Below are 13,916 nucleotides of genomic sequence, written 5' to 3' on the forward strand. Positions count from 1 at the left end.
CCCTCCCCCTCCCCCTCCTCCTTCTTTCTTGCCTCTTAGGTTCTGTCTATGATCTTTTCACACCACGTGCTCTCCCTGGGTGATCTCATCTACTCACAGGGCTTCAGTTACCATCTACATGCTGATGAATCCCAAATTCATTATCTCCAGTCATATCCCTCTCAAGTTCCAGGGTTTTAAGCCTGGCTATTAGGCATTTTCAGTTGAACATCTGGAAGGCACTTAAATTGAACTCATTAACTCCCTATCCCTACTCCTCACAACTCAGCTCTTTTCTCCCCTGTTACCACCACTTCTCCAACTAGACATCATTCTAGACCTCACCCTCATCATATGTGAATTACAACAAAGCTATTTTTTAAAAAAACACAACAGTATCACTTGACATAAATTGAATGGAAAATCAAGTAGAATATTATTAAACATTAGCGAGATATCTATGTCTGCTCTCTTTGATTAAAAAAAAAGAAATCAGAAGTGTTAGAGAGCTGATACCAAATAAAACTTTCTCCCTTCAGTTATTCACGGATGAAAAAGGATTGAAAAAGGGATGACTTTTCACTCTGCGGTTCAGTGATTTTTGTGACCTGTTTGCTAGCTGTTGTCAAATTGCATATACCTGCAGTACCCATCCCACACTGGGGGCAAACTGAGGAACAAAATACGAAGCTGCAGTACAGCCCTGGAGTGTGGCATGGACTCCATCTATTAAGCGATTCTTATTAAGTAGCAAAGGAAGGCATAAAACCATTTTAGACATCAATTTTGTACACTGTCTAACTACAAGCCTCTAAAACTGATGTCAATTGGGTTTGAGTAGTCTCTTAGAGGGGAAGTTTTTCTTTCGAAGAATACTGAATTGAATCAGAGACTAGCTGCCTTGTGGTAAAATACTCCACAGAGTTCGGACGCCCAGTCTGTTGGATTGCCATCATCCAGTACTAGACCTTCCTCAGTTCATTCATGACCTATTCTTACCTTCTGAGTATTGTGGCTGGCACCCTGTGCGAGCAAAAGGCGGGGGAAATTACAAGAGCAAGTCTCTTTCTCACTTTGATGGTTAATTCGTACGAGATAACTTGTAAGAGTTTCAGCTGAACTTCCTCAAAACCTTCCTCAGCAACACCAGGTAGAATTAGATCCAAAGCTACCAGGGCTCCTAAAGACTATTAGGAGACAAGAAAGATTCATTGATTTCATAGGAAACAGGACTTGAGGTTTGGAGTTCTGTTGTGTGATGAAAGGTTCCACTCCTGCCTGCAATACTTACAAACTGTGTTAAGTTTGCAACACTTAATTAAAAGGGTGGCCTTTTAATTAGGGTAAAAAGGTGGAGGTGGCTAGGTGTGTTAAAAGCAGCTTCAAATATTGTCCTGGAATGTGTCTGTCAAAACAGAGATACTGCAAAAAGGGCAGGAAAGTGAAGACAGCTTTCATTTGTCCAAATGTGTGTATTGGTAGAATTATGTCTACTGTTCAGCCAACCACTGACATCCTGTGTAGAACAGCCAGTGTATGCCTAGCATGTAGTAGGCATTCTGTATTATGGCTACTATGAACAAATGAGTGAAAGAATGAATGCAAGAAAATTCTTTCCTGGCCATTGTAAATGGAGAGCAAACACACCAAAATGGTCACTTCTATGAAATTCCAACCCAAGAGATAGGTCCCAAATGATGGAGAAGAAATGAATAAAATTTAAGATAGAACAAGAATCTCTAAATGGAAAGGGATCACCAAGTGCATCATTAAACACCTTCAGAGCATCAAGACCAAAAATCCTAAGATTTTGTAGAGAGAAACAGGTCACATGGGAGACTTATCAAGAGGATCTAGAAGACAATGAAGATTTGCAAACCTCTGAAAAAAATTTTCAAGAATTCTATTCCCAGATAAACTACTTCTCAAGTATTCAGGGAAAATAAAAATATTTTCAGACATGGAAGGAATTCAAACATTTTACCTCCCATGTACTCTATCTCGGGAAGCTCCTGGGGGTTATCTCCCACCATATAAAGGAGGAAACCAAGAAAAAGGAGGACATGACCCAGGAAACAGAGAGAATCCAACACAGAGGAGAGGGAATGGGAATTCCCAAGGCACCAACTGGGTGGCAGGTCTCAGAAGCAGGTCTCAAAGGCAGACTAGCTTGCAAAAATTAATTTGATAGGTTTGGACCAGGTGAGTAATTGTACTGTGAGGCTGTTGAAGAATTTGAAAATAATTGTCAATAAGCACAAAGAAAAATATGCAAATAAGTGAGGTATTATCTTCAGAAAAAAATATCAAGGAAGGAAGTGCTATCATAGTAGGTATTATAGATTGACTCAATAGTAAAGAGTATTTATATGATCATGATAATATGAACATAATTGATTTAATACAAAATTTTGATCTAATTTTAGTAAATAGGAAATAAAGGGGTGTGAGAGTGCAAATCCTTGACTGCTGGAATGGAAACATAAATTATCACACTCTCTCCTTACAATGATTTCTTCCTAGGCAAAAAAAATAGGGGGCTTGTGGTGGTATATCCATTTTTTGCACCCAAACAGTTCTGGGGAAATACCTCCTGTTGTCAAACTTGGTGAGGTAACATTTCCTTCCCTACCTGGTGTAAATAGGAACATGAGTATTTATAGTACTTACTTCCATTTAATGGATGTGAAAAATGGAAGGAAGGGGGCACCCGGATTTGAACCGGGGACCTCTTGATCTGCAGTCAAATGCTCTACCCCTGAGCTATACCCCCACAACCTGTTGGCTTAGTCCTCCTTGTCCACTTATGGTGACTCAATACAATCAGGTGCCACCCACACTAGAGTTCTGGCAAGCTTTGTGTTCTAGAGCTCCACCTTCTTTTGTATCCACCATCTGCTTTGGCTTTTCTCCTGACCCCCAATATACTGGGTGGGGGCACTTGAAAACTACAGCCTGGAAACTAGCTGACAAGGAAACTGACATAGCATTAGTAGGGAAAGTGTCCACAAGCACAGTTTTACTGTGTCAGAATCTTGGGCTAAAAATCAACTCAGATATCAACTTGTTCATGCCCTGCCTCTTGAATTGAGGGTGGAAAGGAGAAGGAAAATGTCAGTTCTTTTGGATGAAATGACTCTCTCAGGAAAATCAGGAAATCCTTCTCAGGGGTGTGGCTGCACTGCCTGTTCCGTTCTTGATGGAAATAGCCACCTCCTGACCTGGCCCTGCTAATACCTGGGAAATAGCTTTGTTGAGTCTAGGTGGTGTAGTTCCTCCTTATCAGGAGAGAACCAAGGCTTCTCAAACCTGGCACTTGTTGGCATGGAGTGTAAGGGCACAGGCCTGAGATTCTCTTTCTCCTCTCACCACCTCTCCATTGGGTAGAGAAGCTGAGGGTGGAGAAACTAGCTTGCCCCTTTTCCCACCTCAAGGAAGAAACAGCACACTTGGAGGCACAAGCAAAAAAATGTTTATATAAAATAACATTGAGCATTCATCTAAACATCTGTCATGGAAATTCAGGTCGAGGTATGTGAAGGGAAGAGCTGCTGTTAGAAGAGAGGGAATTGGGTAACCTCTCCAAAGACAGACGGGTGCTGGCGGAGGGCTGGAGTGTTCCTGCGATAGCCAAACAGACCGTTGAACCCTCTGTTGTTTTTCACATTGGCATTGTAGTAGTCATGCCCCATCACCTGCTGGAGGGAATGCCCTTGGGGGTAGACAGAGGGAGACCTGAGCCTGCATTCAGACCCCTCTTTGCTTTCCCCACTCCCATAGGGCTGGTATTAGGATACCCAGCTATAGCCACTGTGCTCCCCATGTCCGGCTGAACCCTCAATCCTGATATGTCTCAAGCCAAAGGTTGGTGAAGTCAAGGAGACAGATGGTTTCCTAGGAACCCAACCTCATACCAGGAATAGCGTGCAGAAGGAGTGTGAATGGTACAGGAGGGCCAGAAACTTCTGGGCTTGGCTGAACTTGCCTTGCTCCCAGGAGAACTGAGAAAATTTCACCCTTGCCTCTGAACCATCTGGAGGAAATGGATAAGTTCAGTTTGGCCAAACAGTGCAAAGGGTCATGGAACTGAAGTGCAGCCAAGGGGTGGTGGAATTGGGGTGGGAGGAGGGTTTTCACCCTCTCACGTCTCCCTTTCCCGCCGATGCTTAATTGGGCCTGGAAAATGGGCAGGACACAGTCTGCTTGGGAGCAATGAGAGGAATGCAGGCTTTAGAGTTGGAAAGAGTGGAACTCCCATCCCAGCTCAGCCTTTCTCAGCAAATCACTTTAACGTCCTAAATCTGTTTCCCAGGCTGTAGCATGGGGATAGTATGAGGATAAAAAGCACCTGACATACAGTAGATGTTCAGTAACTAAATATAGGGAGCACTGTGACACCATCTGCTCATGTATGAGAAGGAAAGCTGGAGGATGTAGTCCCTGGGCCTCTTCTCCCCAACTAGGTCTCTCTAAGGCCCAGTGTTTCTCTCTGAACTGTGGGGTGCACACCACTCTTCCTAGGTTGGGACCATGGGGAGGCTGAAAGCAAGGTGGCACTTGCCTGCCCCTGCCCAGTTTCTCCTGTTGAGGTATCTCTGTCCTTGCCCGAAGATGTGGAAATAATCCACTATCCAGCCATCCCTTCCTGTACCGCCATGATCCTGAAAGTGAGATAGAATACAGAAGACTGTCAGTCACCATGCTCAGAGATGAACAATGCAAACTCCCCTGAGGCTTGTTGAAGGGAGGGCGCAGAGGTCACAGCCAGGGGTAACAGGGCCAGACAGATTAAATATACTTATTGACCTATTGCCTCTCAGTGAGAGGCAGCGTAACTTGATACTTAAGTGCTCAGTGTCTGCTGCCACTGTCACTGACAAGCTGTGTGACATATGCCAATGACACAGCTTTTCTGGACCTCAATTTCCTCATCAGTAAAAAGAGGATTGCTGTGAGATTTAAATGAGATAGTTCAAATAAAGGGTCTGGCATAGTAAAGCTTTGATAAACATCATTTTCATTTAAATGAAAATAATACCTATCTCAAATGGTGGTTGTGACAATTAATAGTTATAAAATGGAACATACGAGAGTTTCTAAAGTGTACACCAAACTATTTTCAAGCTTTTAAATACTCAAGTTTTTCTCTTTTTTTCCCCTCCAGACTCTGGCTCTTTCTGTTATAAAAGTTACATGGGTAGACGGCAAGTACACACTCAAGCATGGCACACACAAATATGTGTTCATATATACATGTATTGAACACACACGCGCACACGCACAGCCAGGACCACAAAACCCCTCAAGATTTGTTCACAGAATAACCCCCATTAAGTCGTACCCATACCATTGTGACATATGTAGACACAAATATTGGAGGCAAAAGTGGTGAAAAAAATTGAAGCCTTCGGCAAGTAGCCTTAAAATCTTTGATCCTAGGGAAGAACTCTGCTGGGGAGGGGCAACACTCCCGAGGGAAAGGTTTGGGGAGAAGGAAGGTCCTCAGAGGTTTGGGAGGTTTCCCTCGTGTCAGCTCACTGGTCCAAGCCAGGGAGCCCACCCAGCAACTATCACGTCACTGGACGTAGGTAGGCCTGGTGGTTCTAGACAGCTTCTCTGTCTTGTTCACTGAGTCACACGGATTTTCAAGCTTTTAGAGAATTTGCAGTGTGAGGTCATCCCAAAGGGTGGGTTTGTGACGTCAGAAAGGACAATGAAAGCGATTTGTGTGGGAGAAGCGGGCTTTGAGCCTGGTTCCCTAGGCTTGCAGAAACCCAAAAAGAGCTCGTTCTCAAGTTCAGGGTTAGAAGGTGGGTGATTCTGTGAGCCCAGGGAACTTGCGCTCAACACCGTTAGTTCCGGGGTTTCATTAAGAAGACGGGATGTAAGTGTCCCGGGGAAGCCTCCCTCTGGTGGTGAGGACCCAGGATTGAGGCTTCTAGGTTTGGGACGTCGTCCTCGACATTAAGGCCAACCTCTAAGGGCATAGACAGTGGGATGATATTCTGGGGGCGCTCCTATACCTGATGAGTTTTCCGCAAAACGGGCGGAACCACACGGCTCTTGAAGTACCCGCAGGCGTGGTAGTCCTGCTGAGCGTTGTAAGGGGGAATCGCCGACCAGAGCTTGGGCCTCAAGTGCTCATAGGTGCGGGCCATGGTGCTCACGGCCACCCCATCCAAGACGAAGTTCTTTTCCAACCGCAGAGGACACTCGCAGCAGCGCGCCATCCCAACCACAGCCGCTTCGGAGAACCTCTCCGATGTGAGTGGAGAGTCCTAAGGGGGCGGGGGGGGGGGGGGGAGGCTCCCCTCCGCATTGTTGTGTCAGGACCCATGCGACACAAACCCTATTGTCCCTCTTCAATGGGGTAGACTTTTAGGGCTGTGGGAGAAGTTGCTTGCATGGCCCTGAGGTGAGGGATGACCAGGAGACTATGCAAGAGGAATAGGAGATTGAAGAGAAGAGAGTATTAATGGAATATGGGCTTTTTGAGGGCAGTCAGGCCCAGCTTCCTAGGTTTTAAGAGCAAGTTTCTCTGTTCCCATGGTATCACACGTTTTCCCACCTCAGGCTGAAAAGCTTCTGGGTACCCAGAATGGATCAGAGTTCAGATGGCATCTACTTCCAAGTCTCATTTTACACTGGAAGTGAAAGCTCAAACGTTGGCATATTCCTTAAATCCATTTAGCAGCAGATTCAGAACCAGAATTCAGACCCGCCTGACTTCCAGTGAAGTCTACTTAAAGCACTTTCCCCCCTCCCCACACAATTCATCAGCTAGCATTCCTCCTCAAGAAATTTGTTAACACTCTAAAAAAACAGGTTGACATATTACCATATTTTTTCTCTGGCCAGCCAATTTTATGTATATACTTGTATGTCGGGATACAGCAAAATGTGAACAATTTTTCTCTAGTTGATGTGACTATAATTTTTATTTCCTTCTTTAAACTTTTTACTTCCCCAGTTTTCCCCTTGAATCATAAACCCTTATATAGATGCTTTACATATCAAAGCACCTTGTACAAACTGCTCCTCACACCAAGGTGCAATTATCCTTTCACAGGCTCAAGGAGGGACTCATATTCACTATTAATATTTATTATATGAAGGCACATTAGAAAAAGATGTATAAACCTATACACAAAAATCACTAATCCTGGCAATTCAATACTCAGCATATTTAATATTTCTACACTATGACAGAACACCTTTAAGTCAAATCTAAAATAGGAAAAAGTCTAGTTTGAATCCATTCTATTAAACCTTGGAAAGAACCTAAAAACCTGGACACAACACAATGGGGAAAGACGACAGGCCTGGCCCTCACCCCTCACATTTGAAGCAAAGGTGAGAAATTTAATACATACGAGTATACCTCATGCCAACAGGATAAAATTCATTTTCGATGGAGGACCTGGGGGCTTCACATCACATTAGTTTTTCTCCAGGCTGGAGGATGCCTTAGGAGGGAGCCAGGTCTTTTATTAGACTTCCTGGTTTATTCCTAAAACCAACACTGGCTCACGCTAGAGTACTGCTTCTCAATCTTGGCTGCATCTTGGAAACCTAGGCAGCTTTAAGCACCCGATGCCTGAGCCCTACCTCTCTAGTCTGATTTAATTGGTCTAGAATATGGCCTGGACATTTTTTAACTCCTCAGGTTGAGAATCACTGCTCTCTAGTTCTCATACATTCCATTCCTAATCTTGGACAAAGGGTAGTCATCTCACCAAATGACTAGGTACTAGTGTCATCATATACACTAACTTTCACACTTGCATTATACCCAACTTACAGATAACATTTAAGGCTCTTTTCAGATAGTAGACACATGAACACAAACTTGATTCCAACGTCTTTGGCTGGACTATTTGACCTAAACCAGCTGAGTGCTTCTTTTTCCCAGACCCTGAATTAGTCACCAAAACCAATTCCCAATTGGAAAGAAAAGCTACACTATTCAATACCTTCTGGCACAATTTGCCAGGGCTTATGCCTGTTGTGCTGGCATTAACTGCATCCTCTTCTATTCTCAAACTAGGGTTTAGGCACATGTTATAAGGCCATTCTGTTAAAACATTTTGATGGCAAAAACCCTGCAGATACTAACAATTTAATCATCTTCCTTCCACGAAAGCAAATTTACGTGTTGTTTTCCATGTATACTCATTTATGCATAAATTTACCCAAAGAAAACCTGTAACTGCAAGTGTGCACAAATACACATGCACGAGTCACTCCTTGGAATCCTTGAGTATGTCTAGGATCTGACTCTACCGTTTATCTCGAATACCTGAAGGGCAGTTACCTGGGATAAAACTGTCATCAAGCAGTACTTGCAATTTATTTTAAGGACTCCAAACCCAAATAACTAAAGTTTTTATAGCAGAAATCGCAAAGTCCCAAAAGTCCTGTATGCTCACTTAAGAGCAAGGACTGTCTCTTTTTTTATACATGCCCACAGAAATTTTGCACTGAGTAGTTTCATTTTACAAAGGAGGCAAGGGTTAGGTGGTATCAAGTGACATGCAGAAACGAACAGGAGGGCAAGCACTAGGAGCAAATAATTTTAATTTTTTTTTTTTTTTTACAAATACACTGAAGAATCATGCAATGCTGCCGGCATTGGATGCAATCCTAGGCCACAGATCTGCACACTCCTTTGCAACTGGTCCTGTGATGGCAGAACCTGCATAAAAAGAGAATGAGGCGATCGATAAGATTAGAGGATCCTTTGTACTCCTACATCCAAGAGTTAAATCATCCAATCTCAACAATCTAAGGAACAATGTGTATCCTTTCTTACCTTTCATCTCGCCTTTATTGTTTACTATGACCCCTGCATTATCTTCAAAATAAAGAAACACGCCATCTTTTCTCCGGTATGACTTTCGTTGTCGGATTACCACTGCTGGATGTACTACAAGGGAAAAAAGGACAGCCGTCATTAATCTTAGGTTCCAGTGCCACTACAAGGAAGTTTACATGTCATCTAGCTCCCCAACATTTCCAATTTGGACAGAATGTATGCAGGAAATTTCCTAAGCACTTCGTCTTTTTCCAATTCCACTCAACAGGTGGGTACTGTTAAGCTCCTAATATCACAGAACAGGGAATGGACCCCACTCCTCAGACTGAATGAGTGCAGAGGCCAAGCTGTGAACTCATTAGGTAATATTCCATCCCAGTATATATCAAAACCTCCAAGTTCATACCTTGATCTAAAAACTGCTTCCAAGAATTTGTTGTAATTATGTCCCATATCTTAGGTTTTACAAATATAAACTCATTTATACACCAATTTACCCAAAGAAAACATGTAACTGCTAGTGTGCATGTATGTACACACACACTCCCCAAGTACATCCAGGATCTTAACCACACACTACCTTATCTCATATGCCTTTCTAACTGCAGGGCACATATGCTTTTAGAGAAAAAAGTTGGAATTAACCCAAATAATTATGTGTGCCTGTAATTTTTTTTATATAGGCCAACCATCTGTACAGCAAGAACAGGTTATGGGAAAGTAATGGTCCCATTCAGGAAAGTTCAAGCTAATTTTTTTTTGCATACGAGTCAGGAAAGGACATAACGAAATATTAACAATGATCATCTCTTGAAGGTCTAAGAGTTGGATAACTGAAATTCAACTTGTATTTCTTACGTAATTACGATTTAACTTTTTGAGGAACCATTTCCCAAGATCATAAGTTAACTTTTAAAACCCTACCTACAATAAAGTGAACACTTCCAGGCCCTAAAAACAAAGCATTCACAGCACTTGGAAGAGCTAGTCAGACACACCTAGATTTAAATCTTGACTGATACTAGCTTGGAGACCTTGAACAAGTTAATCTGCAGTTTATGTTTTCCTCTTGTAAAATAGGGATAATAGTTACAACTCATTATTCAAGACCAGACACTGGAAATACAGGATTTTTTTAAAGGACAGGGAAGCTGGCTATCCTTGAGTCAAGTATTATCTATGTATATATAGCCTCTGATCAAGTTTTTAACAAAGACATACACTGACAAGTAACTAATGTTTACTGAGAGCCTCCTCTGTTGGACCCTGGTCTACTTATAAACCACTGAAATCCTCACAGATGAATCCAGCAGATAAACAAGGCCACACAAATTCAGTACTCTGGATTTCCAGTCCTGCCCCTTTCTGCATTTCTGTGTTATACATAAGTCGAAGGTGGGGGGATGTATTCATTTAGCAGAAACAAGGAACAAAGATATTAATAAAGTTGGAACTTCACAACTATTTTTAGAACCATAGCATGTTCTCTGGTCTGTCCCACAACTGAGTGAAACCCACAAGCACATCCTATCTCACCCACAGTGATGACCCACGCCCTTCCCTGATGGCTCCCTAGGCCACAGTTCAGACCCAGGCAAGTGTTCTAAGAGTAAGGCCTGTCTAGATACATGCAGATCCCCATCTACACACTGGTCAACGCTTAACCACAGTACTACTTACTCCTTGCCTACCAAGGCTGCGAAAGGACAGTAAAGGTGAACAAAGATTTCTGACCAAAAGGCTAAAAACAGGTGGTGGTTGGTGGGGCGGGGTGGGGGTGTGTGTATGTTGATATGCAGGCTCACAAGGAGTAACTGCCACATGTGTCTGAGACTGGTCACATTTGTGAGATGGCTAGGACTTCTCAGGAAGAGTAAGATGCCACAGGGTAGAGATAGATGAAGCAAGCACAGGAGAAAAGGTCAGGCGTTGAAAAGTGAAAATGCACCAAGTTATCAGGCTCTAAAGCCACACAGGACATTACAAGCCCCCTTTAATTCATACACTTACTGGGAAAACTTTTGGGGGAGTAGCCCGTGATTAAGCAATGAGCAGCTCCATGTTTTAGTTTCTATCAGAAGAAATTCAGAAGCAACCTTGTCAAACTTTTGACAAGTCACAATCTCATCTAAAAAAGAACCTGACTTGGGCCGGCCGAGTGGCGCGATGGTTAAGAGCTGGCTTGGGACGCCAGAGGGCCCCGGTTCGGATCCCACATGAGGGCCAGTGACACTGCCCTCCACAGCTAAGATGCTGAACAACAGCTCAACCTGGAGCTGGGCTGCTGTGAGTCGCCGGCGATGGCGTGGGCTGCAGCCCCTGTGGCGGTGGGTTGCCATGGGCTACCGTGTGTAGCCAGCAGCCAACGTGAGTGGTCAGTAGCCACAGTGAGCAGCCATCCAGAAGCCGGCGACTGATCTGCCTTGCCCGGGAAGAGCGCAATGATGGTGCCAACTTGGGCCAGTGAAGCAATGTCCTCCACAACTAGACTGAAGAACAAAAGGACAGCAACTTGTCTGTTCCCCTTCACCCAATTCCCCAGCACTGTTCCCATCCCCCCAATTCCCCAATAAAAATCTTAAAAAAAAAAAAGAACCTGACTTAAAGAATGAAGAATATCATCGTCGTCCCCCCCATACTTACAAAGTGCTAAGAACAGGCCAGATGCTCTGCATGCTCAGCACAGCACCCAAGTCTAACCACCACTTGAGAAAGTATGCAAGTATCATTATTCCCTTTCAAATCAGTAGTTCCAGAAAAGGAAACCTGCCTGAGTTGGCATCAAGTCTTAAAGCTGTGATCTCATCTGGTTGAGCTCTCAACCACCTATCAAAAAAAATTTATTCACTAAGTACCACTGTGTTCATTTGTAGCCAAGAAATCAGCAACGAACCAAAGACCTTACATAGACGAGACAACCCTAAACGTCACCACAGACAGGGCTTTTGTTTCCATAGATATAGGTATGTGAGATGGCAGGGTCAATTTGCAGGGAAGCCCCCAGCTTACACTGAAAACAAATGAAAAACTTCTAGTTAAGTGACAAGACTTACATTGTTAAAAGATGAACCCTGGCTTCAGCGTGGCAACTACACTTGAGCAAGGGGACAATAAGGCCTATAGTAACACCAGACAGGGTAGAGAATGGTCTCTAAGACAGCAAGAGCAGAACTTCAATTGCAGATATTTATCTCACACTGACTCTTAAAAAGGAAATCAAACTTCGAGAGGCCTTGAGAATGGTAAAATTATCATTCTATTTTTCAATAACGGGAAAAGTCTTCAACTGTCCACCAAGAGATAAGAAGGGTTCAGCTTCTCTTCTCACCCTTCTTTCTGAGCTCTGGTTTGCCTTTCTTGACTGTGGCCATCACCATGTCACCCACACCAGCAGCAGGAAGTCTGTTCAGTCGTCCTTTGATCCCCTTCACGGAGATGATATACAGATTTTTGGCTCCTATAGGATGTAAACAAAATGATATTTTTTTTGGAGGGCCTATTAGGCAGTTCTGCCGGTGTAACATTTCCCCAACACTTCCAAAGCCTCTCCCTCCCCAAAGGTGGAACACCTTGTCACACCACCGATTGAAGCAAAACAACACAAGATGCTGCCACTTCACCCAAAAGCGGTGTTTTTACTTTGCCCTTTCTTGACGGCTCAGTGGGTCATTAGCAAAAGGCCCAATGAGTGCTTTTAAAAGGGAGAGTTTGGCAGGGTGTAGCCGAAGATCTCACCTGTGTTGTCAGCACAATTGATCACGGCTCCTACCGGAAGACCCAGGGAAATCCGGAATTTCGCACCGGAGGACCCACCACGTCCTGCGGGTAGGAAGGAAAACAGGGGAGGTCATTGACCAGTTATGTTTCGGAGTTCCCTCCACATTCTCAAACTATAAATTCATTCGCATTTGCTTTGGGAAGCAATACATTCTAGATTCGCCCTAGGACTCTACTTACTATGTGCCACCCAGTTCTCATGGCAAACAGCCAATTCCTCACTATTACCACCCTTACGTTGAGATTAGGGGGCCCGGACGATTCAGTCCTCGCTCCAACTTTTGCAGCACGGAATTCCTGCAAGGCGTTAGAACGCACAAGTCCCCCATTCTGGGACCTATGGCAGTCCAGCTTCCTTCAACCCCTTAACTGCAGCGCTAGGTGCGGAGCGATCCTGCGGGGCTCGGTCTAGAATCAGGTCCGGATTCTGCTAGTTCAACTCTCCAGGCCTCCCCACCACCACTTTCGAGGGCCCTTCCAGTGCTCTCGCGGTGTCCCTTCTCACTCTCTCCAGCCCGGAAAAGAGCAATGCGCCCCAGCTGCCCATGGCTGCCGATCCCGGCAATGCCAGCAGCCACCGCGCGGCAGATGGCGGAGGATCCTACAAAGCCAAAACCTCACCTCGCTTCGACATCTTGAAGGCCGGAAAGGGACAGAAAGGAAGTAGTTACAAAGGATGCTGGGATATGAACTTCGTCGCCCCGCCCGCTCTAGTCACGTGACATGGAGCGTTTGCTCAACCCGCCTCTTCCCCTAGGGCGCCGTCTGATTACGTAATAAGTCCTCAAAGTGGGCGGGGGTTGGGCTGAGGGCTGCAGAAGTGATTGAGACCTCGTGTGTCCTCTTTACGCGCTCGAAAGTAGCTGGGAACACAGAAACCTTGGTTTGTTAATTTACCCAACCAATATCTTTTGAGAACTTAAGTGTCAGGGACCTCGCTGGATACTAGAGGTTCATAACTGCGTAACACATCTGTGTTGTCTAGAGTCCCCCAAAGAACGTAAGGCGTAGGAGGGCGAGGGACAAAGAGCGTTAAATGGTCTCATTAGGATGTGAAATAATCGAAAAGTGACATTCTAGCACTACAGATAATTCCTGTTCCCATATCCACTTGTATTTTAGATATCTTGATTTATTACCCCATTCACAGCTTCAACCTCCCTCATTCTTCTGGTTTCTTTCCTTGTGTCAGTATATTCATTTAAATATTAATTGAGCGCCCACTTTATCCCAGATACTGCCCTGGGCATACATAGACTGCATCAGGGAACTAAACAGATCGATATTCTTGCCCATATGGAGCTCACATTCTGCTGGGATGGCAGCGAAAGTGGATATTAGACAC

At 44.3% G+C, this 13,916-nt stretch overlaps 2 protein-coding genes and 1 non-coding gene across 3 annotated transcripts; all 3 read right to left on the minus strand.

Annotated features, from left to right (window-relative positions):
• Positions 1-2,680: 2,680 nt before the first annotated feature.
• Positions 2,681-2,752, minus strand: TRNAC-GCA (transfer RNA cysteine (anticodon GCA)). Its single transcript has one exon. It is a non-coding gene; the product is annotated as a tRNA-Cys (tRNA).
• Positions 2,753-3,533: 781 nt separating this feature from the next.
• SPMAP1 (sperm microtubule associated protein 1) lies at positions 3,534-6,209 on the minus strand. Its single transcript, XM_019638620.1, has 3 exons — positions 6,003-6,209; positions 4,541-4,640; positions 3,534-3,691 (listed from the first exon to the last, which is right to left on the minus strand). The coding sequence occupies exons 1-3, from the start codon at positions 6,207-6,209 to the stop codon at positions 3,534-3,536; spliced, it is 465 nt and encodes a 154-aa protein (XP_019494165.1).
• A 2,330-nt stretch (positions 6,210-8,539) lies between these two features.
• Positions 8,540-13,294, minus strand: RPL23 (ribosomal protein L23). Its single transcript, XM_019638451.1, has 5 exons — positions 13,193-13,294; positions 12,530-12,613; positions 12,123-12,251; positions 8,792-8,905; positions 8,540-8,674 (listed from the first exon to the last, which is right to left on the minus strand). The coding sequence occupies exons 1-5, from the start codon at positions 13,203-13,205 to the stop codon at positions 8,592-8,594; spliced, it is 423 nt and encodes a 140-aa protein (XP_019493996.1). The 5' UTR covers positions 13,206-13,294; the 3' UTR covers positions 8,540-8,591.
• Between the last annotated feature and the right edge of the window lie 622 nt (positions 13,295-13,916).

This window comes from Hipposideros armiger, unplaced genomic scaffold (genome assembly GCF_001890085.2).
Source record: "Hipposideros armiger isolate ML-2016 unplaced genomic scaffold, ASM189008v1 scaffold_40, whole genome shotgun sequence".
Classification (NCBI taxonomy): Eukaryota; Metazoa; Chordata; class Mammalia; order Chiroptera; family Hipposideridae; genus Hipposideros; species Hipposideros armiger.